Source organism: Emys orbicularis, chromosome 8 (genome assembly GCF_028017835.1).
Source record: "Emys orbicularis isolate rEmyOrb1 chromosome 8, rEmyOrb1.hap1, whole genome shotgun sequence".
In the NCBI taxonomy this organism is placed as follows: domain Eukaryota; kingdom Metazoa; phylum Chordata; order Testudines; family Emydidae; genus Emys; species Emys orbicularis.
In genome coordinates this window covers 47263090-47285406 of record NC_088690.1, presented here as the reverse complement: position 1 = coordinate 47285406, position 22317 = coordinate 47263090, and the positions used below count along the sequence as shown (strand labels likewise).

Here is a 22317-nt window from a genome sequence, read left to right as displayed (position 1 = left end):
TATTCAAATGTTCCTTGGTATTTACCTTCTGAGTAGCTATTACATGGTGTGACCTTTATTCCATGTCAAAGTGAAATGTTCACTTTTGTTTGTGGATTTAAAACTACAGTTAGATGTTGTCTCTCAAATTGTAACCATCTTATGAATTTGAATTTATAAAATAGGTTACATTCCATCTATTGGTACTAAGCATAGGATTCTTCCTACATGGCAGAGCAAAATAAAAGTGATTTTAGACATCCTTCTCCTCTTTCTTCTGTTGCTGTTGTAACAATTATTCACCTTACAGATGAGATTTGTTCTGAAATACTTCCTCTCTTGAGTCAGACAATGCTTTTATCATACACTGCATGTGAAAAAGTACATAAACTAGCAAATATTTTGAAAACCATTTGACTTGCACCAATTCCAAGATTATAAACAGCAGTGTAAAAAGTGTTCCATTTTCAGTGTGCACAGAATAAATTTTAAGTTTGATGCAGCTCCCCTACTCCCTTCAATTATAATGATTTTTTTTCTGATAGAAATCATCCTAGGGGAGTATGTATGCAAGAAACAAAACAAATCAAAAACTGAGTAGTTTTGTACTCTAATCAGGGCTATTAAAACTAGTTGTAAAGCCAACAGTGATTTGGATACGTTGAACTGCAGAAAAAAAGGAACGTACACTATATACTTACACTTAAGAAAATAAAGTAAGGATTTCATTTTTAAGATGTACATACATTGCTGAATTTAGCTAGTACTGTCACAAAAGAGAATGTTCCTCAAAATATGTTGTGGAATAATAGGAGCTGACATAATATAATGAGTTTATTTAACCAAGAAGTCAATTCATATATCGTAAAAAAAGAAGAGATTTGGGTGGAAAGGGGGAGCTGGAAAAATGACGGGGATAGTAACTGGCTCCCTGTCACTGATCAGATGAATGTGACACTAAATTTGACAGCATTATATACAGTAAATTACATTCACATCCATGAATGGCACATTGAGCAATTTTGGAATTTTTATTTTTCAGGACACACACAACCATATAGCTGCTGTTCCAAATATAGAAAATATAATGTAAACAAGTAGTTAAATATTCTTGCAGACTAATAACTTCTGTACATGTAGGGTTCTCAAGGAGTTCAAAGAACAATCAGCTTTGCCACTCAATCATATGGCTAGCCTGTAGAATTCTCTTGTAACAGTTTTATATGGATTATTACAGGTGGGACTTCTTTCGCAAATACCTAGACTGTTTATTGTTCATGCACAATCTTCCCTTTATTTGAGAGGTGGAGGAGCAAGCATGCAACATTGGAAGACCATATGCAAGACCCTGTGTATTCCATGGTAACACAACTTTTGGAGCAAGTACCCTGCATTCTCTGCAGACTGGAGATTATGAAGCAGCTACAGTTAATTAATACAATTTTGAGGGATTTTCTTGTAGTAAATATGAAACGAAACTATGTATTTAGTCCAGTGTCCCATTCAATTAATCAGATGTTCCATTTTTTATATTGCATTGTCTCAAATGCTCTTTAATTTTCAAGCTGCATAATTTTATATTGAAAATTCACAACTGGATCAGAAGTTTTTGAGGGGAAATTGGAGGAATTGGCAATTGGATACTAGAGTGGATATTTGGGGCTGTTTCCATCTGCATAGATGTAGGAGGCATTTAGGGTCTGAGATGTGCATTAGCCAGATATGAAAGTGATATGCCCTTCATTTAATTCTTGAAATTTCAAGTTAACAACCCATTAAGAAGAACATGGCCATTTGCACATCAGCTATCATTCAGATATGTCTGGATAGTCAGGCAGGCAGCATCTTACCAGTTGGTACTTCATCTAGAAGATTTTCTTCTTGTCTCTAGGGGAGGGTTCTGACACCCATTACTCTTTTAAAACTTCCTCTATTTTGAAGTGTGTGTGTGTGTGTGAGAGAGAGAGAGAGAGAGAGAGAGGTTCTGTAAAACCAAAACATCCATGTGTACCTGCCAGGATTTATCCCTTGGAAATCCCTTAGAATAGACCTTGTATGGTTCACTTAGTATGCCCTATGCAAACTGATCTCTGTCTAAACTCAGCCAAACTAATAATCAAATACATTCTAGAGGGCCATATTGGGCCTATAAAATTGATCTGTTCTAATATAAGTGGGCAAAGCGACAAACCTGAAAATGATTTCATGGACTGTGATTCTAGTACACGATCTTGATGGGAGCATTTGAAAGCTACCTAATAGGAATATTTACTACTACTAAAATATGCCACTGTATGTGTACCAGTGTCTGTGTGGGCATTTTACGTTTTTCACATTGATATTCTTTCAAGTTATGGGTCAGAGGCTTAGCTAGTGATTCACTATCTCTTTGATAAACATAACATTTAGAAGCAGCAATTAAATTCATGCTGATGGAATTTGTTCTGATTAGATTGTTAAAATGTAATATAGCTTTTCATAATCACTCCATTAATGTGTGACACAGTTCCATTTCCAAAATTACTAGAATAGGCTACAGACATGGCAATCACTTTAGTTTAGAGTAAATGTTTTCCCAACTTGAATTCTTGCCCACTTATCAGATAGCGTTCTCTCTGGTCCAAGAAGATCTGAACAAAATATAAACATTCCATTTTGATTAGATTTCAAAGCGGTTACTGGAAACAATATAAAAATGGTCTCTTATCATTGAGCAGAATAATATATCAAAGTTGTGTTTCCTCTCTGGCGTCTTGTCCAACGGTATTGCAGAAGCTATTTTTTCGGCTGGATGCGGTATTTGGAACGTATGCCAATGGATCGGGTCGGATCAAGTAACTGTAAAAAGAAAAAAGTTGTTATAAAAGCTTGATGTAAATTAGGATAAAATGCATTTGCATGCTTCCCTAGCATGTTATTGCAAAGGTAGTAGTACAGCTTAAAGAGATCTCTTGCACTTGAACGCCTTACTAAACTGGAAACTTCAGTCTTGTTTCTCATTACTTCATAGAACTGAGATCACATAGCATACCTGTAATTACCTTTATATGTTTCTTCTACATTCTGTACTGTAGTTTGGAAACGTGTATGTTTTCATAAAGTAATGGAGCAAAATGTTACTATCACTGAAATTAATGTAATCTTCCTACAATGTTACTTATTGAGTATCATTAAGACCTGATTACATCCCTATACATTTGGGTCAGACAGTAAAATTCCCATTTAATTAATTAAACATACCAGGAAGTGACTTTATGACTTAAATTTGAGTTCAAAGCACGGAGGGATTTTAATCAGGAATTAAACTTCATCCAGTGAATACACTTGAAAAGGGATGCACAATTTTAGATTTATCATTCCATTAAGGCATATTAATACTAGATTTGGAGGAGATCAAAGGATTCAAATCCATGGTGAGCAACTGGAAGGTTCAAAAGGTGAAATTAATAGGATAAGAAACCGGATCACCAGTTCACAACCAAGTTCAGTAGTATCCAAAAAGTAGTTTTCGCCTATTTGTTGGCTTTTCAGTGGCCTATTGTATGTAAAAGGAGTTTTGTGGTCTCATAGTGGACAAAAGAAACACCACAATTAAACACCATGCTAAATAATTAGCAACCTCAGCAGGAACCAAGGATTAAGGTATTGATCTCAGCTAAATCCATGGAGAGATTCCGATTGACTTCACTGGCAGATTGACTGGGACTTAATTGTAGGCTGAACTGCCTTCTCTACAGGGATGAGGCACAATGAGGCAATGCAGAAAATGTATGTTATCACAGATTACACTATATCTGTGTGTTTGGTAAATAAACACAGGTGATCAGTCTTCAGGCCTGTCAATCAGTACCCTTCATAAGTCTATAGTCATATGGACAAGAAAATACATTAGATTCATCTCTCGTGTTTCTAATTCAGATTAGACACAACATGCTAAGTCCCTTCAAGTGAATAAAGATTTGGACCCAAACTTTATATGACTGACGTGATTACAGTTGTAATGGGTGTTTCAGATTAAACAAGACTCCAGTTTTAATACAAGAAGAATAATTTACGTATTCAATAAATGTATGAAGGCAAAAAGTTACATTTGTCCCCCTGTAATGTACCCACTGATGCAATTATGAAGGTTTTTGTTCATGTTATTAACTCTTCACAAAATGAATGTATTAAACAAAAACCTGTTTGTTTGTTTTTTAACAGTTTCTCTAAAAGGAAATTAACTCTTAGACTTGCATTTGTGACTTCTGCAGCCACTTTAACAACAAAAACAATGATTTTAGCATACCTTTGTCCATTATGTACTTGTAGTTTGAAGTGCCCAACACCATAGACAATTATGTTTTGAATATGTTTTGGCCAAAATTAGGCTCCTAAATATTTAGGTACCCGATTCTTCAAAAGTGAAAAGCACTGTAGCAGGGTGCTGGTGCAGAGGCACCTAATTAGCCCCTGCTCAGCCAGCCCCAATCAGGGGAAATAGATTGGGGCTGGGGAGAAGTCTGGTGCCTGGCCTTTAGAGCTGGCTGCACCTGTGGGCCTGAGGGTTCAAGGGCTATAAAGGCTGGCTGGCAGCCAGAAGGAAGGGGGGATGGCCAGAGGAAGGTCAGTCTCTGAGCTGAGGGCAGGCTCTGGGTGGAAGTGGAGATTGTAAGGCCTGCAAACTGTATATAGTATATCACTGGTGGTGGGAGAAGTCTGTAAATAAAGCCACGGGTGCTGCAGAAGGAAAAGCCTCTCTGTGCTTTATTGGGGCAGCCAGTGGGCCCCAGGAAGAAGGCCGGGCAGAGGACTTGTTACAAGCACACATCAGCTCCCATTGAGTTCCATTTAGACTACAGTTTATATCATTCAAATTAATCTATTAGGGTAGTGAGGGCTGTATCTGAGTATCCAAAAGTACATTAAGTATGTGGCATATGCTGTTTGTTTGTTCTTTGCCTCTTCCTATGGGGATACTGCTTGGAGACATTTATTTTTATTATATTCTATCTACACTATGCTATATGTTAGCAAAGACAAGCTCAAAAATGTGCACATTACTCTGAGTGGAAGCTGTAAGATTTGTGGTGTTTGTTTCTACAGTCCGGTAGAATCAGTTTCCAGGAAAGCCGTCTCTTACAGAGGCAAGTTTCATCCTACAAATGGACATTGCCAGAGGAGCTAGCTGGTAACTCTAGTCCTTGTCTCAGAGCCTGATTTTCCCTATTAGCAGTAGCCTGTGTTTGAGTAGATGTGCCGTCACGTTTTGTCCTAATTTTTTTGAGGCCGGGTGGCTTCATTTCCAGGTAGGTAGCAGTGCTGGGCTATTTAGACTATCGGAGCTTTAGGGATTCAGCTTCAGGCATGGCATCTTTTTCTGTATCTCAAATGGTGTGCCATGTTGTATATGTTTAGCAAGTAAGTGATAAAGATATTATATTTAAAATAATCAATGGTATGGCCAAAATAAAAAGCCTGTTAGTCAAAACTATAGTTTTGTTGAGATGCTAGCAAATACTAAGTGTGTGCATTAGTTATTACATTTTTCCTGAATATCTCTTCAGACACCTATAGTTACGTGTGTAGTGACTCATGGCCACATACAGATGCAACAGTCCTCAATGGAGATTGAAGAGCACTCTGGCCCTAATCCAGCAAAGCACATGCTTCACTTTAAACATGTGAGTAGTCCAATTAAAGTGAAGCACATAGTGGGGCTGGAGTGCTTGGCCTCTAGCTGGATCAAACCCCGACATCACAAGGTTGAATTCTCAAGTGTTCCATCCAGGCTGGAAAAGCTTATGCATTTCTCTTAGCATTACAATGTTTCTGCTTTTGGTTCTGGCCAAAATGAAGAAGTACAGAGGCAGGCAGCAACTAAATAGCCTGAACCTATTTGAATGTCAAAACTGTTGGCCTTATAGATTCTAGGACTGGAAGGGACCTCGAGAGGTCATCGAGTCCAGTCCCCTGCCCTCATGGCAGGACCAAATACTGTCTAGACCATCCCTGATAGACATTTATCTAACCTACTCTTAAATATCTCCAGAGATGGAGATTCCACAACCTCCCTAGGCAATTTATTCCAGTGTTTAATCACCCTGACAGTTAGGAACTTTTTCCTAATGTCCAACCTAGACCTCCCTTGTTGCAGTTAAAGCCCATTGCTTCTTGTTCTATCCTTAGAGGCTAAGGTGAACAAGTTTTCTCTCTGCTCCTTATGACACCCTTTTAGATACCTGAAAACTGCTATCATGTCCCCTCTCAGTCTTCTCTTTTCCAAACTAAACAAACCCAATTCTTTCAGCCTTCTTTCATAGGTCATGTTCTCAAGACCTTTAATCATTCTTGTTGCTCTTCTCTGGACCCTCTCCAATTTCTCCACATCTTTCTTGAAATGTGGTGCCCAGAACTGGACACAATACTCCAGCTGAGGCCTAACCAGAGCAGAGTAGAACGGAAGAATGACTTCTCGTGTCTTGCTCACAACACACCTGTTAATACATCCCAGAATCATGTTTGCTTTTTTTGCAACAGCATCACACTGTTGACTCATATTTAGCTTGTGGTCCACTATAACCCCTAGATCCCTTTCTGCCGTACTCCTTCCTAGACAGTCTCTTCCCATTCTGTATGTGTGAAACTGATTTTTTCCTTCCTAAGTGGAGCACTTTGCATTTGTCTTTGTTAAACTTCATCCTGTTTAACTCAGACCATTTCTCCAATTTGTCCAGATTATTTTGAATTATGACCCTGTACTCCAAAGCAGTTGCAATCCCTCCCAGTTTGGTATCATCCGCAAACTTAATAAGCGTACTTTCTATGCCAATATCTAAGTCGTTGATGAAGATATTGAACAGAGCCGGTCCCAAAACAGACCCCTGCGGAACCCCACTTGTTATGCCTTTCCAGCAGGATTGGGAACCATTAATAACAACTCGCTGAGTACGGTTATCCAGCCAGTTATGCACCCACCTTATAGCAGCCCCATCTAAATTGTATTTGCCTAGTTTAGTGATAAGAATATCATGCAAGACCGTATCAAATGCCTTACTAAAGTCTAGGTATACCACATCCACAGCTTCTCCCTTATCCACAAGACTCGTTATCCTATCAAAGAAAGCTATCAGATTGTTTTGACACAATTTGTTCTTTACAAATCCATGCTGGCTATTCCCTATCACCTTACCACCTTCCAAGTGTTTGCAGATGATTTCCTTAATTACTTGCTCCATTATCTTCCCTGGCACAGAAGTTAAACTAACTGGTCTGTAGTTTCCTGGGTTGTTTTTATTTCCCTTTTTATAGATGGGCACTATATTTGCCCTTTTCCAGTCTTCTGGAATCTCTCCCGTCTCCCATGATTTTCCAAAGATAATAGCTAGAGGCTCAGATACCTCCTCTATTAGCTTCTTGAGTATTCTTATCTAAACGATTATGTGAAAGTTGTTTGGTTCTTGTCAGTTTCTGGCACAATAACCTCTCTCATATCTCTCTTTTAACTAGGCAATTGTGTGAGAAGGTGAAGACTGGAGTGGACTCTCTGAACAAAAAACAACATTATTTCAATTTAGATCATGTGATATTTTAAAGCTACCATCCAATGCTGTGGCTTTTTTACTATTCTGCAAAAGTGTCAAAATGGGCAAGTGCTGGAATGCTGAAATTCTTGATAACCAAGTAAAAAGAAAAGTATTTTAAGCAATGCCTAAAAGTCTTAGGATCATGTAACTGGTATCTTAATGTATTTACTAGTCACTTCTTCCTTTTAGGGTCTATGGCATAAGCCCATTCACTTCAGTGGGCTTTGGATCAGGCCCTCAAATCACTAAAGATAATGATCTTTGAAATCATTTACTGGTATGTCTTTGAAAGCTTGACTTTACAATGCTTTTTATTGATGCTCAGTGACTAATGAATCATGAGCAAGAAACAAGAGTGAGAATGTAATATAGTATAAAGGTATCTGAGAGCTGTGATTTTTCTTAATTTAATTTTATCTGACACTCCAACTTAGAAGGAAGGAGCAGGGTTATTTAAAGAAGAAAAAAAACTTAAAAATAATCTGGTGTAAGTTAATGGATGAGTTCTTGTATAATTTTTTTTGGATGTGCATGGAAATGATTCCTCCTGAGAGGAAAATAATAAAAGCAATAAAGTGCAAAAGATAAAAGAAATGAATTCCGGCATGAAAGTGAAAATGAGACACTTTGTGGATTTTCTGATTTATGCCATCAACTTACACAACATCATTCAGCTCTAGTCTTGTATCTGGAGAAGGATTGATCAGGATGTAAGAGAGGGTGTTTTGATGATCATTCATTTCATCTAGAGGACAAAAAATATGCAGGACTTATTAGGTTATTTACAAGGAAATGGTAAGAATCATAGCTTTTGATAAATCAACCTTAACAAATTGTGTTCCGTCCATATAGCTGTCAAAAGGGAACTATCAGGCTTGTTTCACAAAGTGACCCCATATATGAGTTCAGCAGCTTCTTTAACTGGAAAATCTGCTGTCACTGGAAATATTTGACAGAGACTCATTATACTTTCCCAAGAAATTATCAAAATAAAGTACCAATATCTATTTTTGAGAATACACTGAAGACTGTTACAGTTAGTGACTTCTGCTACGACAGAAGTAGCTAAGCTATTTGTATGTCCATTATTGTAGCAATTTCAGTTTTTAAGAGCAACACAGAAATATTATCGTACAAACCAACCACCTACAACCAGGGGATATCACAATCAAACCTGCAAGCATAATCCTCTTACTACTAACAAATGTATTTCGCTATCAGCATATGCTTTGAAAATGCTTCTATTTAATTTATCACTTCTTAGTAAGCTGAATGGGAAAATCCTTTGAGGGAACATCTATATATAATGTTATCTTCCTCTTGCCAACATGTAACTTGATGTATTATCAAGTCACATTGGACAACTGAAACATGTTTTATATTTACATATAAATATACACCTCACTTTGAAGGATCCCAAAGTATAAATGATTTACATATCGCATGACTGAATTGCAGCCTCCTCTGGCATGCATGCTGGCAACCAACCAGCATTTTGAATAACAGTGTGGGAAGGAATACTTTTCCCCCCAATAGATATTGCAGTTAATGCTCCCACTTTCAAAAAAATGTCATGAGCTCTTTAACATCCATGTAGAATAGAGGACTCTGAATTTTAAGGTCTCAAAAGACCCACATAGAATGAAATACATAGCACATGATGAAGGGCTGCATGGAGTCTACTAGGATTTGAGCCCGAAATTCTAGGTAATTGGTGCTGAGTCCAGTAATTCAAGTCCCATTTGGCCTTCAGTAATCAAATGGACTTCAATGCAAGACTCCCTAGTTAAGCTTCTCATGCCATTAAGGATTAGACTTCTAATGCCAAGTCACAGAGGATCTCTATCCAGCCAAACAGTTAAGCATCTTCCTAAATCCCACTAACTTTAAGGAGACTTGAAAGTGTGATTAAGTGTTTTGCTGAATCCAGGGTCTAATTGATTTGCAGCACTGTGTACAAATGAATGCTTGTCAAGAATTAGGATTGGTAGATAGTTTGGGAACAAAGTCAAGCCTTCAAAGACTGCCTCAAATAAGAAATAAGCACCTACTTGAATAATGGCAAGATAAAACTTGAGTAAAACAGATGTGTGCTTTGCTTAGGGCATTAATCCATTGACTGCCAGGGAGGTGCCCAGGCTCGGAGTTGCATTCAACTCTCCCCTATACCTGAATAGCGGTGGAAGCTAGAAATGTTGTCTTCTAGCTTCAATTGATGATAAAATTATGCTTGCCCCCCATAATCAAAGATCTGGCCTCAGTGCGCCACACATATTACTTTGATGTGGACTCTGAGGCACTAGGATGCCACAGTGGTGAACAATGTATAAACATCTACTATGATCCCACTTAAATAGTTCCACAGAGTTGAAAAATACAATATTTTCTAATGGAATCATAAAAACACGAAATATCTCTGGAATTGGTAAAACATTTCAAACCAGTGGAACTTGTTAAGGATGCTCAGTGTTCCTAGAGCTGACAACTAAAGAGATACCACACACAAAGATACACCATACATCAACTGCAGTTAATAAGGAATACTGCAGTCAATCTCCTAGGTAGAACGGGTACATGACAACTTCTCGCACCATCATTCAGCGAACTGGGTTAGCTCTCCAACACTGGATACAATTCAAGGTCCTAACTAGGGCCAATGTACAAATTAGAATTTACAAAACCAGCTGAAAATAACTTCCACTTCATTTGCCTCCTGAGGGCAGGATTCTGTTTCTTCATAGCTATAATACTTAAATCAGTGACTTAGTTTGAAACTGGAGAATATCCTACAATCTCTTAAGATTATTTTGATTTGAAATGTATTTATTCTCATTGTAAATGTTGGTAAAAACATATATTCTTTAGCTGGTTTCAGATCTGAAACTTTTTCATTTTTAAAATAGGAGTAATGGAGAAATGAATTTAGCCATCTGGATGAGAAATATTGTTTCACTGAATGCGAAATGTTAGAATGCAGACAGTGGTAGAAACTGATTGCTGGCTGTGGAAATGACCATTGTTTTAAGTGATTTCCCCCCTATTTTCTACATTTGCCATTTTCTAGACAGTTCTTTATACAACATAATTTTCTGTTTAATTAAAGTGTCTTTCTTGCAGCATATGTATATGTTACTTGACAGGAAGCAGGGACATATGCTGCCAATTAGTTTAAAAAAATAGTTGGCTTGATTGGTGAATGCTATTATAAGTAGGAGTCAGAGGTTTTTTTGCTCATTACTTTATAGTCATTTCTTATAATACCCCTGTCACAAATGATGACTGTGACACTGCAGCTTGGAACATGTTCTATCCAAAAAGCCCGTTTTTTTTTTTTTTCTTCTAATTGTCACACACTGCCCTCTGGTATCTGTTAGATTGCCGTCTCTAGTTTTGTTTGATTTTGGTACCCATCCTAAATAGTGATCCAAATAAAACCAGTTTGTATTTACAAGATGGGTAGATAAGGAATGTTTGCTCTGTGCTAAGTTCACTCTTGTTCATTTAAAAATGAAAAAATTATTTCACATTCTGAAAGAATACATGTACTTTTATGAAATGATAATTATCAGAGACATCCTGGTTCTGGGTAGGTTTTATATTCAGATTCCCAAAGTCGATGCTAATGAAATATATATATAGTATGCTTTTTGGTTGAGTTGGTTGAGTCTCATATGTGTCACTAAATGTGGTGGGTAGACCAGCATGATTTCTCTGTGGGTTATCTACACACAGTTTTTATACCGCTATATTTAGAAAACAATATAGTTAGTGATACAACCTCCTAGTGTGAATGCAGTTACTAGCATAAAGATGCTGGTGCTAGTATCAGTTAAAATGTAGGGCCTTAATGATCTATACTGTTGTTGGAGGATTTGCAGTGTTGTTGTAGCTGTATTGGTCCCATGGTATGAGAGAGGCATGGTGGGTGAGGTAATATCTTTTATAAGACTAACTTCTCGTTGGTGAGAGAGTGAGAAGTTGGAGAAGATCTCTGTGGAAGCTTGTCTCTTTCACCAACAGAAGTTGGTCCAATCATATACATTACCTCACCCACCTTGTCTCTCTAATATGAGAGAATGTTGTTTGAGTCTTACTTGTAGATCCTTGTTCCCTGGATTAGTAGAAAATGAATGCATAAAGAGACAGCTTTCTTGACTTCCTCTGTCTGTTTGAATGAACAGGGCTACAAAAGGGTTCCTATCCATTTCTTAGTGGGCAGCAAGATGTGTTGTGAGAAAGATAAATCTGGGGTGGGTTGGGGAGAGAGAACGAATGTATCTTCAGGACCTAAAGGCAGAGGACTTTTTGTGGAATTGGAGTGATGAAACAAGAAATGTTGTAAGATTTGGCATCTCAGTTTTGCAGATGGATAAACATATAGAACAGTATAGAAATGTTTTGTGCAGCATGAGGCCATTAATGGGGTTGCCAAAAGAGAGGTTCTCTTTATAACGAAATATAGACATGTGTCTGAAAAAATATTGTAATGAAAATTTCTAAATTAGAAATGGCTCAGAGAGATGTAATTAGCTGAAGGGGAGTATGCTTACCTATCAAACCTTTTCCATTCTGTAGTTTGGCATATTGTCTTCCTGAATTTGAATACTGAAATGAACATTACTGTTGGCTTTCGACTAGGATTTTAAAGAAAACCAATTTCAGAGGGAAAAAAAACAAAAAAACAAAGGCAAGTATCCACCATATGCAGAAGTTCCATTTGACTTGCATAAGAACATGAGTCAAGATTATAAAAATGTAATTTTCTGCTTTAACTCTCTGTGACGAATGAAAAGTTGCTGGGTTCTTCCTTTCTTTTTTAAAGTTTCAGAAAATATATTTGAGCCTGATTCTTCCCTCAGACAAACTTGTGTGACTCCAATTACTGTATATACTTGTTCATTAGCCCGTTCGTTTATAAGCTGATCTCCCCCTCCCCCCAAGATGGTTAGGTAAAAATAGCAAAAACTGTATGACCCTTTCATAAGCTGACCCTATATTTCAGGGGATGGCAAACTTTGGCTCCTGGCCATCAGGGTAAGCCACTGGCAGGTCGGGACATTTTGTTTACCTGGAGCATCTGCAGGCATGGAGCCCCTCAGCTCCCTGTGGCCGCGGTTCGCCGTTCCCAGCCAATGGGAGCTGCAGGAAGTGCATTGGCTGGGAACGGTGAACTGCGGCCACAGGGAGCTGAGGGGCTCCATGCCTGCAGACGCTCCAGGTAAACAAAACAACAATGTATTAGATATTCAATTCAATGATTCCATAGAGTTTAAAATCATCACATTTTGGTGTAGGCCCATTTATAAGCCAACCCCCGCTCTTTGATGCGTCACTTTTTTACCAAAAATATTCGGCTTATGAATGAGTATATACGGTAAGTCAATGGGAAGTGTGGGTAATTAGCCAAGGATCAAACTGGGGACATTTATCATTTGTATTACAGTAGCTTTGAAAGACCCAAGCCAAAACTGTGGCCCCATTGGGCTAGGTGCTGTATAAACACATAGTATGAGACAATCCCTGCCCCAAAGAATTTACAATCTAATTAGATAAGACCAAGAGGGTCAGAGAAAGGAAATATTATTCGCATTATAGATAGTGAAATGAGGCATGAGATTAAGTGATTTATCTGAGCTCACCCAGGAAGTCTATCATAGAACAAAGGTCTCAGTACTTATTGGTGCTCAATGACCTGGATCCAGGATATCTAAAAGAAGACCATGGATGACAACTCTGCTTGTCTGGCACAATGGAAGTTTCTACCATAAGAGTAAAGCTCACCTATGCAGGAGATGGAGCTTTCTCGGGGCCTGGTCTGAGGCTATGGGGAAAACTTCCACAGGAACAAAGGGTCATCACAAACCTCCCCATCTTCCACTCCAACGTCAAGGCACACTTCTTTGGCCTTGCCTTCTCTAACATAAACACACAGCAACGTGTGCATTAAAATCCTACCTAAACAAAACACTGAATGCACTTCTCCCTCTGAGGAGAGGATGAAAAAAGAAACCACCTGTGACAGATGTTAGTCATGTTGCTTAATCTGCAACTAGAATGTGACCAGATACTACAATGATGAAGGCGGTATAAGACCTGATATAGAATAGAATCAGAAATTGAGCACAGATCTCAGTCCAGGGCCTTAAGCACAAGACCAAGTTTCCTTTTGATTATTGGAAATTGTAGTAGGGATTAATATGTTAATTGGCTCAGGTATATTTTTACTGAGGGGATAACTTACATCATTGTAAAATTCTGAATACAGGAATTCTTTTTACAACACAAGTACTCAAATACTTTGACATTTTATTACAGGAATCCTCCTTCACACATCTATTTAAACAGGAAAGATAAATTAAGTGCAAATAATATTTGAATAAACTCAGGCACAGTATGTGGGGGATAGGGAAGGAACTGGCTGATGGTATACTGATGGTCTACCTTTTACTGTGTTAGTTCATCACCTTAAAAATACCAGAAATCTCATAAAACAGAAATTCTGCTATATTTTTAATAAGTACAACCAGAGTAGGCATAGCTCTGGTTAATTCAACTCTGGTTAATTGAAATTCAGTAATGTGCCCTGGGCTGAACAGATGCACTGGGACCTCGTGGAACATGAACTTCATCTTAAATCTCATTTTTCCAAAGGTTCAGGATATCCTGCAAGACTTCTTTGATCAGTGGAGTGATCCTGTACAGCTGAGATTTTCAAAGCCATTTAGGAGATTTTAATGCCAAATTCTCATTAATAGGGCATCATAATTAATGTGGCAGATTTGAAAGATTTTAGCCTATATCTCTCTCAGATCACAATGGCAGGTCTTTGTTTTTATCCATTTGATTTATTTATTTTTTTGGTTAAAATGGTTGGATTGCATTCTTAGAACTATATTTTTAAATGCCCAGGTTTATAAATGATATATATCTTTCCCCCATCACCTTTCATGTGATGCTTGTTGTCTTAGGTTGCAAGCTCTTTGCGACAGCTTCCTTCTCTCTGTATGTGTGTACACAGCACCTTGTACAATTGGGCCCTGATTTTGATTAGGCCATTGGGAACAAACTATCTTGTTCATGCTATATTAGAAATGCTCTGCCACCTTGCACCCAGGTTAACAATTTCCTAACATGAATACTCATATTTCTTTAAAAAGTTAAGTGAGTTATTCTGTTACAAAGACTACTAAGGTCCATTTAACACTCACTACCATATTTAACTGACTATATCGTAATGGGTTAAAAAGGAACTGTAGTTCTGCCATTTGCTAGAAATTAGTTTCTAGAAAGTTAAACTGTAGCATACAGGTTGTCATTTATGAATAAAAGCATACAATTTACAAAGGTTTATTAAACAGTTTAGTGTTCAGGGCTGTTAGATGGTGACAGAACAAACTATGGAGACTGTTTTTGGGATAATTGGGCCTTCATTGTGAGTTCAACTGTGAGAAACTTTATAAAGTGTCACAATAACCCATAACAATAAATGTTGTTGGGAAAAATGCAATCGACTGACAGATTGAGTTAGTACAAACAAAAAGGTCTACGGATATAACTCAAGGACTATGTTAACATCATGCCCGCTGAACAAGAATAGAGTGATACCAGAAATCAATAGACCAAAACTGGTCTGATGAAAATTAGGCCATCACTCTCTTTTGGGGTCCTCCAAAAGAGACTTTGTGGGTTAAAATCAGGAAGGGTTAATGTGACATGGGCTGACTGAAAGAAGAGAAAGAAACAAGCTTCACCATCATGGCTGGCCACCCCCACTGTCTCCTGGGACCCTGACCTACTTCATCCTGATGCTGAGAGAAACCAGACTGGACCAGAGAGAGGGACCCAGATGACATTGGCACCTCCACTGGTTCCAGCTGAATTCCAACTGTCACCTGGGATGTGAGATTCTCTTATTTCCAAATACACAGACACCCCCCTCCCTCAATGTGTTCTATTCCTTCCCCACCTTATTTCTTTTCTTTTCCATCCCTTTCCTTTTGCCTTCTATCTAATAAGAGTCTGGTGTAGCTGTCCAAGACTGTATTTTGCAACACTGCTGTAAGCATGTTAAACAGAAAGGCAGCTAAAAGTAATGCCCTAAACAGCCCAATACTGGTGCAAATTTGCCAGGTCTACAGTAACTGATAAAACTGTGTGCCGTGCCTGTGTTTTTCAGCAATGAAGTTGTGAGATGAGAATCAATGCCTGAGATGGAAGCTTTCCCCTCCCTTTTTGTGTGGTGTCTTGTCTTCTAAAAAAAGGAACTGGACTTCAACAATGACAGCAATAACAACACCTCCAGCCCATCTCAGCTAATTTCCTCTCTTTTCCCTAAAAAGGACAGATACGATTAGAGATTGTCAAACAACGTGATTTTTTTCCTTCTAAAGACTCTACGGCTAAAGGAACGGGGGATCACATTTCAAATGTGTTAACTGTTTTCCTTCTTTTCTGTATCTTTAATACAGAGTTAAAAGATTTTTAATAGTATGTGGGACATGGTACTAAGCAGGCTGAAGTCTCTGAATACTAAATCCTGAATGTTGGACAGTTACAGGGTCATATTAACACTTTTGACTCTTGGGCCCATGTGTTCCTTCTAAACTAATTAATATAACATCTATCCACAGCAGAAGTACACAAGGGTTAGCAGCAGTGGAAGCAAAACTGGCCATTCTCAGTTCTCACTTTCAGAGGCCACATATAAAGGTAAGAAAATACTTTAGTGTTGATAATTAATAGGTAAGTAATTTGCCAATAATCAAGAACCAATAAATTGACAACCAGAACGGAGAGATTTTAGCACTTGCAGTCCAGAGGGACCATCTGAGTTACAGGCTGACAATGAATGCTGAGAAGAGAAGTGGCTTATATGCCCTCTCTTACCCAAGAACAGAGTGAGCTTATGGGGTAACAGGTTGTGGATCTAAATTGCCTTTGAGAAGGAGCCATGTAGAGAGGCAGCTGGAGAGAAAATGGACTCATGAAAAAGGGAGGTTTTGGTTTTTGCTTATGGTGGGTTTTTTTTAACTGCTGGTTGATCAGATGAGAGAGTGGAACCCCCTGAGCAAGTGGAGGACAAACCCTGGACAAGGCGGTAGAGAGGGGCTCAGATAATGGAACCAGGCACTCACTTCCTTTTCTCAAGGCCTGAGGCTGGGTCTTCCAGCAGCAGGTGGGAAGAAGTGCCTCTCCTTTCTCCTGGATTGAAGGTCTGAAAACATACAGATCATTGGGAGAGAGCCGGGGTCATGAAGTGGTCTGGACTCTGACTGGACTTTGGGTTTTGTTTTGAACTTTCATTATGACAGAAGGCGAGATGTTTTGGTTTAGTGGAAGGACTAAACCATTTACAATAAGGGCAAAAATGAGGCAGAGGTCCCATTTGCACGAAGTAAGGTAAGATCTCCGTTATAGGGATGAAATCTTGGAAAGGTTCTCCTTGTGAAGTTTCCTCCAAGTGCCTCTGTTGGGAGCCAGGGTTTATTTTGGGAACACACTAGAAGCCAAGAGCCATCTGTACAAAGACACTGTGCTTCCACAGCAACTGTGCGGTCTATTGAACTTCACTCTGGATTTAGTAACTGCTTCCATCCAGTGCTGCCCCTGGAAACGCTAATTACTGACTTTTTATTAAAATAAGAGAGTGGCTGAAATTATAAAACTTATTTTCTTACCAGTTGGGCTTCCACCATACACGAGTGCTCTGCATCAAAGTTAATGCAGTAGAAGTATCACTGATTGTCAGAAGTATTCCTGTCTTTGTAACATCCCAGCCTTCCCCAAAAAGTAGAGCTCCAATTTCTAAAGGCCGCATACAGTGAAAGGACAAGGGAGAATGGTGACTCCCCCTGCTACTGGGGGAGAGACAGAACTGCATTTGTGTTTGTGGGCTTCTTTCTGTGTGCATGTATAGTGCTCTAATACTTTAGATTGTATGTGTTTTCCGTGCATGTGCGTGCTCATGTGTATGAGTGGTGCTAAAATATAACTGAAGCGTTGCCTAACAGTCCAGTCATTTATTTCCCAATCTCCAGAAAAGACTCATTCTCACCATTCTGTTCTTAACTGGAAGGGACAGTATACACACCAGTCATGCTCAGGGTCAGAAACTGTCAGCACCTGTAGAAGTAGCTTCATTTGGATGACAAGTTGTCATGCTTACACCTTTAGAAACGTCAATCATTCTATATTCTAACAAACAAGATTTGTTATTGTTTAGTAACAATATTCCCAGCTGTCTTGTAATGTTGGCTGTGTACATGTTGCAAAGAGGGAGGGAAAAATCAAATACATGACAGCAATTTTGATCAAGGCAGACCATGCTTTTCATTTCAGAAACCAGTATGCAATGTTTTTTTCTCACAATGACAATGGGTCATTTTCATTGCAACATATAGAATACTCCCAGCCGTGTGGCTGCTAGATTTTTCTGTTCTGGGAGAAAACTACGTACAGATAAGTTTTAAACTATAGTTTGGTGAAAAAGCTGATTGAAGTAGCAAAAGAAACATCATTCTTATTTCTGGTTAGTTCTCCCTTTTCTCCCCTCAGCAATCTGTGTTTGCTGTGTGGGGAAAAGACAAGTATTTTCTTTTGTCGACATCTCTTTATATTTTTCCTATAGATAGGCCTGAGCCAAAATGCTAGATACAAACTTCCTTTCTGAAAACAGACTATGTAAAAATGCACCTTTTCACTCAATTGACCTGTCGCTGGCTATATTAGAAGACATAGCTGTTTTTCCTTACTAAAAAAAAATTGTATTGTTTTACTCTTTTTAGCCCTGCAAAACTAATGCAGCTAATGTGAGGTGTGACAGGGTAAGGCCAGATGGCTACAGGAGAGTGTAGGAAGGATGGTAATGCCTCAGGATAAGCAGGTCCCTCTTCCCCGAGTAACTGAGCAGGGGTTACTCCAGGTTAATTAGGACACCTGGAGCCAATTAAGAACCTGTCAGAATGGGTTAAAAGCCTTTCCCCCAGCCAGTCAGGGTGGCTGATAAGTGTTGTGAAAGTGAAGGTGAGCTGTTGGAGAGCTGAGTGGTGGGGAAGCTGACAAAGGCCAGGGGAAAACCCTGAAGGTATAGAGATTGGGGAGAAACCCTACCCTAAACAGGAGCTAAGGACCCTTCCAGGTCCAAGGACCTGAAGAAAAGGTCTGCCAGAGGGGAGAGACTGAACCATGCATTTGGTGTGGTGCTGCCGTGCCCGAAAAGGCTACCAGAGACTGGCGGCTCTCCCTCCCCTGACAGGAAGGTTGGGAGGAACCCCGCCCAAGCAAAGTGGGGAAGTAACCCAGGGAAGCTAGCAGCTTTCCTGGGAACTGGCAGTGTGAGGCTGCTACTTGTAGGGTCCCTAGGTTGGGGCCTGGAGTAGAGAGCAGGACTGCCCCCTCCCCCTTTCCTCTCACTGGATGTCCACTGAGGGGTCCAAAAGCCCCAGTGAAGCAGTGAGGGCTCAGCAGGCCCAGAAATGGGAAGGCCGCGTGGAGACAGAATTTCCCTACCCACTATAAATGGGTGTGTGGGGGGGGAATTCTAAGAGATGAGAGGCTATCCTGACCCACCGCTAGAAGGAAGCATGGGACCCACTGGGGAGGCGGAGAAGAAGCCCTGCTACGGAGGGTAAGGTGGATTCTCTTCTGTCTTGGATATAGTCAGTAGAATTGCTAATTAAGTTCTGATTGTACAATATTTATTGCTGGCAATAGATGACCTAAAAAGAACCCATTCTGAGACTCAGACCCTAGGCAGAATTTGCAGGCCTTTTGGTTAAAAAATAAAACATTGTGAACTGATCATATTTGACCTAGAATTATTGAGAAACAATAAACAGGGAATTCCCCACAATACCATTTCTATGATAACTTTCCAGCACAGAAGAACACTTTAAGGAAAATTCAAATTAAGACACAAGCTTTTTGAGTTATAACCATCTCTCATTTTTTCCCAGGCATCACAATTAAGTTTCTTCTTCTAATCTTTAAGTTCAACTGGTATGAAGGGGTACAAACTCCCACAGAAACCAAGGGCCATCACAAACCTCATCATCACACATCTCACCAACTTCTGCTACAGGTGCAAGGTTTACAATGCATATCTTTGATGTTGCCTTCTTTTCCATAGAAGCATGTACATTAAAAAAAAAACACCTGCAAATCCTGCAAAAATAAACCATTCCACTTCACTCACAATTCCTCCCTGAGGAGAGGATGTGAGATAAAACGAACCATATGTGACAGATGTCAGTCATGTTGCTTAATGCACTATTTGAAGACACTCAGATATTAGTGTGATGAGGGTGAAATAAGAACCTGTTATAAAATTGAATGAAGTACAATACCAAACATGTACCAAGAGGATCCAGGATGGAAATTTTCTTTATGAATGCTGTGCCCTGTGTGAATCAGCTTGTATAGCAAAAGTCTCAACATCATTTGTAAAACCTTGTATTAATCCTCTTATCTTTTTTTTGGAAACTGATAAATAGGAATTTGCTGTTGACTAACTGTAGTTTATTTCACACTTGACCCCTTCAATAAACCTAGATGTTAGGACAGCAGCTGTTCCTGTAACTTTTGCATGTCATCTCTACTCAGAAATGGCTTTCTACTTCTTCAGGCTCCCAAAATGTAATGAGCTAGGTTCCATCCAGCTGGCACTCCCTAAGTCCATCAGAACATGAAAGATTGTTTTAGCCATCTGAAAAATGACTAGATCTGGTGATAATTTAGCAACCATGCAATTAAGAAAATCATGTCCCAACTCATCTAGATATTGGACAAACAATGATATGTGAGCTAATGTTCAATCCTGTGTTGTTCGCCCAACATTGGATTCATTGTTAATCAAAATAAAACCAGAAAAGGACATGCAGTGGGTTTTTCAGCTTTGATAGGAAGTTGGCTCTGATGTGCTACAAATTGCCACCTGTTTTCCAAAGTTACTGCCAATGGCTAAGAGAGAAGCTTTTGAAATGGCATGTAGTGAGCTGTGAACCATGGTCTAGCTTTTTAGACTCATGAATAACTTGATTTCTTGTGCTAAAATCTCTGGACAGATGCCCAATACACCTCTAAGTGTGCTACAATGCTATATGTATTAATTAAACAGATATTTTTCATATGCTTTTAAAAAGCTTGAAAAACAGAGAGGGGGATGAAAAAAATGAAGCATAGAGCTAGTGATGCATCAGTCATAAATGTGATGTGAGCACATTGGGCATGTTTCCCATCTTATTTTAAAAATCAAAGGAAAGATGATGTATCCTGCAGGAAAAAACAAACAAACAAAACCCTTTAAAGTATAAGCAAAATTTACAACAACTCTGTCACCATCTGTTTATATGAATAAAGAGAATGTTACATCTGTAGGTATGCAATGTGAACATCTTTATCATAAGCCTCCAAATACAGGCGAAAATAGTTTTCATTTCTGATTTCATGTCCTGTAGCAATAGCAGCACCAATTGGTTCAACTGCCTTATGAATATCCCATCTAAAAAGAGATTGAGATTAAACCTAAACCAGAACTAGAGCTGGTTGGAAAAGGCTACAGATTTTTTCACATGTTTTTCCCCTTTTTTGATCAAAACTCTGAGAAATTTGATCAATTATGAATTTCAAAATTTTGCACCCAGCTATAGTTGTACTTCACCCATGGCATACTATGGTTTTATGAAATAAAATTAGGTGATCTTAGACAATAATAATAGTCATACCATATCCTGCTGTGGAAAGTCCCAAGTGCTTCATTCTGTTCTTCACAAGTTCAGCAAGTTCCTGTCTTTCTGACCTCTTGTAAAGGCTCATCCGCTGCTGACTTATTTTCTCCGCTGTTTTTCCGGAGTGCTTTGGCACTTTTCTACTCAGCCGTCGGGCCCACTGCATGCTCTTCCGTCGTAACAAGGGATGATCTGACTGATCGCTGGATGTGGAGTTACGATGGTTATTGCGGTTGTTTATTTGTTCTTTGGTGTCTTTGGTGTCTTCCCATTCTTCGACACTAATAGAAATTTGAGACTTCAAAGGGAAAATCACATAAGAAATTAGGGGATTCGGGAAATAGATTTGTCAAAGAAATCATCAGAGATCTTGTCTCCTTCTTTGGCTCCAATTCAGCAATGCAGTTAAGCACATGCTTAAGTCACACTCATGTCAATAGAGTTAAGAACATATTAACGTTCAGCATGGCCTGCAGAAGGGGCAGTCTTTTTCTCTATGTGCCCTTGGAACAGCATTATGTAGACTGCGTGTGGCTTGATATAAATATGATCCTACATTCCCCAACAACAAGAGAAGATAAGCATTAGTTAGTACTTCTTGTCATTCTGTTTCTAAACATGAGGCTTCTATGCCTATTTCTAATAGGAATTCAATGCCATTCTGTTTCTTAGAAGCCAGGAATAAAACTATTTGAACTCAAATAAATCAATCTATTTAGCTTTACAAAGAGAAGATTAAGAGGTGACTTGATAACTCTGTATAAGTATCTAAATGGGGAAAATGTTTAATAATGAGCTCTTCAATCTAGCAGACAAAGGTATAACACAATCCAATGACTGGAAGTTGTAGCTAGACAAATTCAGCCTGGAAATAAGGCATAATTTTTAAACCGTGAATGTAATTAACCATTGGAACAATTTACCCTGTGTCCTGGTGGATTCTCCATCACTGACCATTTTAAAATCAAGATTGGATGTTTTTCTAAAAGATCTGCTCTAGGAAATATTTGGGATAAGTTCTATGGTCTGTTATACAGGAGGTCAGACAA

General features: G+C 38.8%; 1 protein-coding gene across 4 annotated transcripts in view; it reads right to left on the bottom strand.

Annotated features, from left to right (window-relative positions):
* Window positions 1-2705: 2705 nt before the first annotated feature.
* The window catches only part of KCNT2 (potassium sodium-activated channel subfamily T member 2), a 293338-nt gene continuing 273726 nt past the window's right edge, over window positions 2706-22317 (bottom strand). For all 4 annotated transcript variants that reach the window (XM_065409271.1, XM_065409272.1, XM_065409273.1 and 1 more), the window contains 3 exons: window positions 21266-21566; window positions 8205-8289; window positions 2706-2817 (listed from right to left, as the gene is read on the bottom strand). In XM_065409271.1, coding sequence (XP_065265343.1) covers window positions 2706-2817; window positions 8205-8289; window positions 21266-21566 — 498 coding nt within the window. The remainder of the gene's footprint in view (window positions 2818-8204; window positions 8290-21265; window positions 21567-22317) is intronic.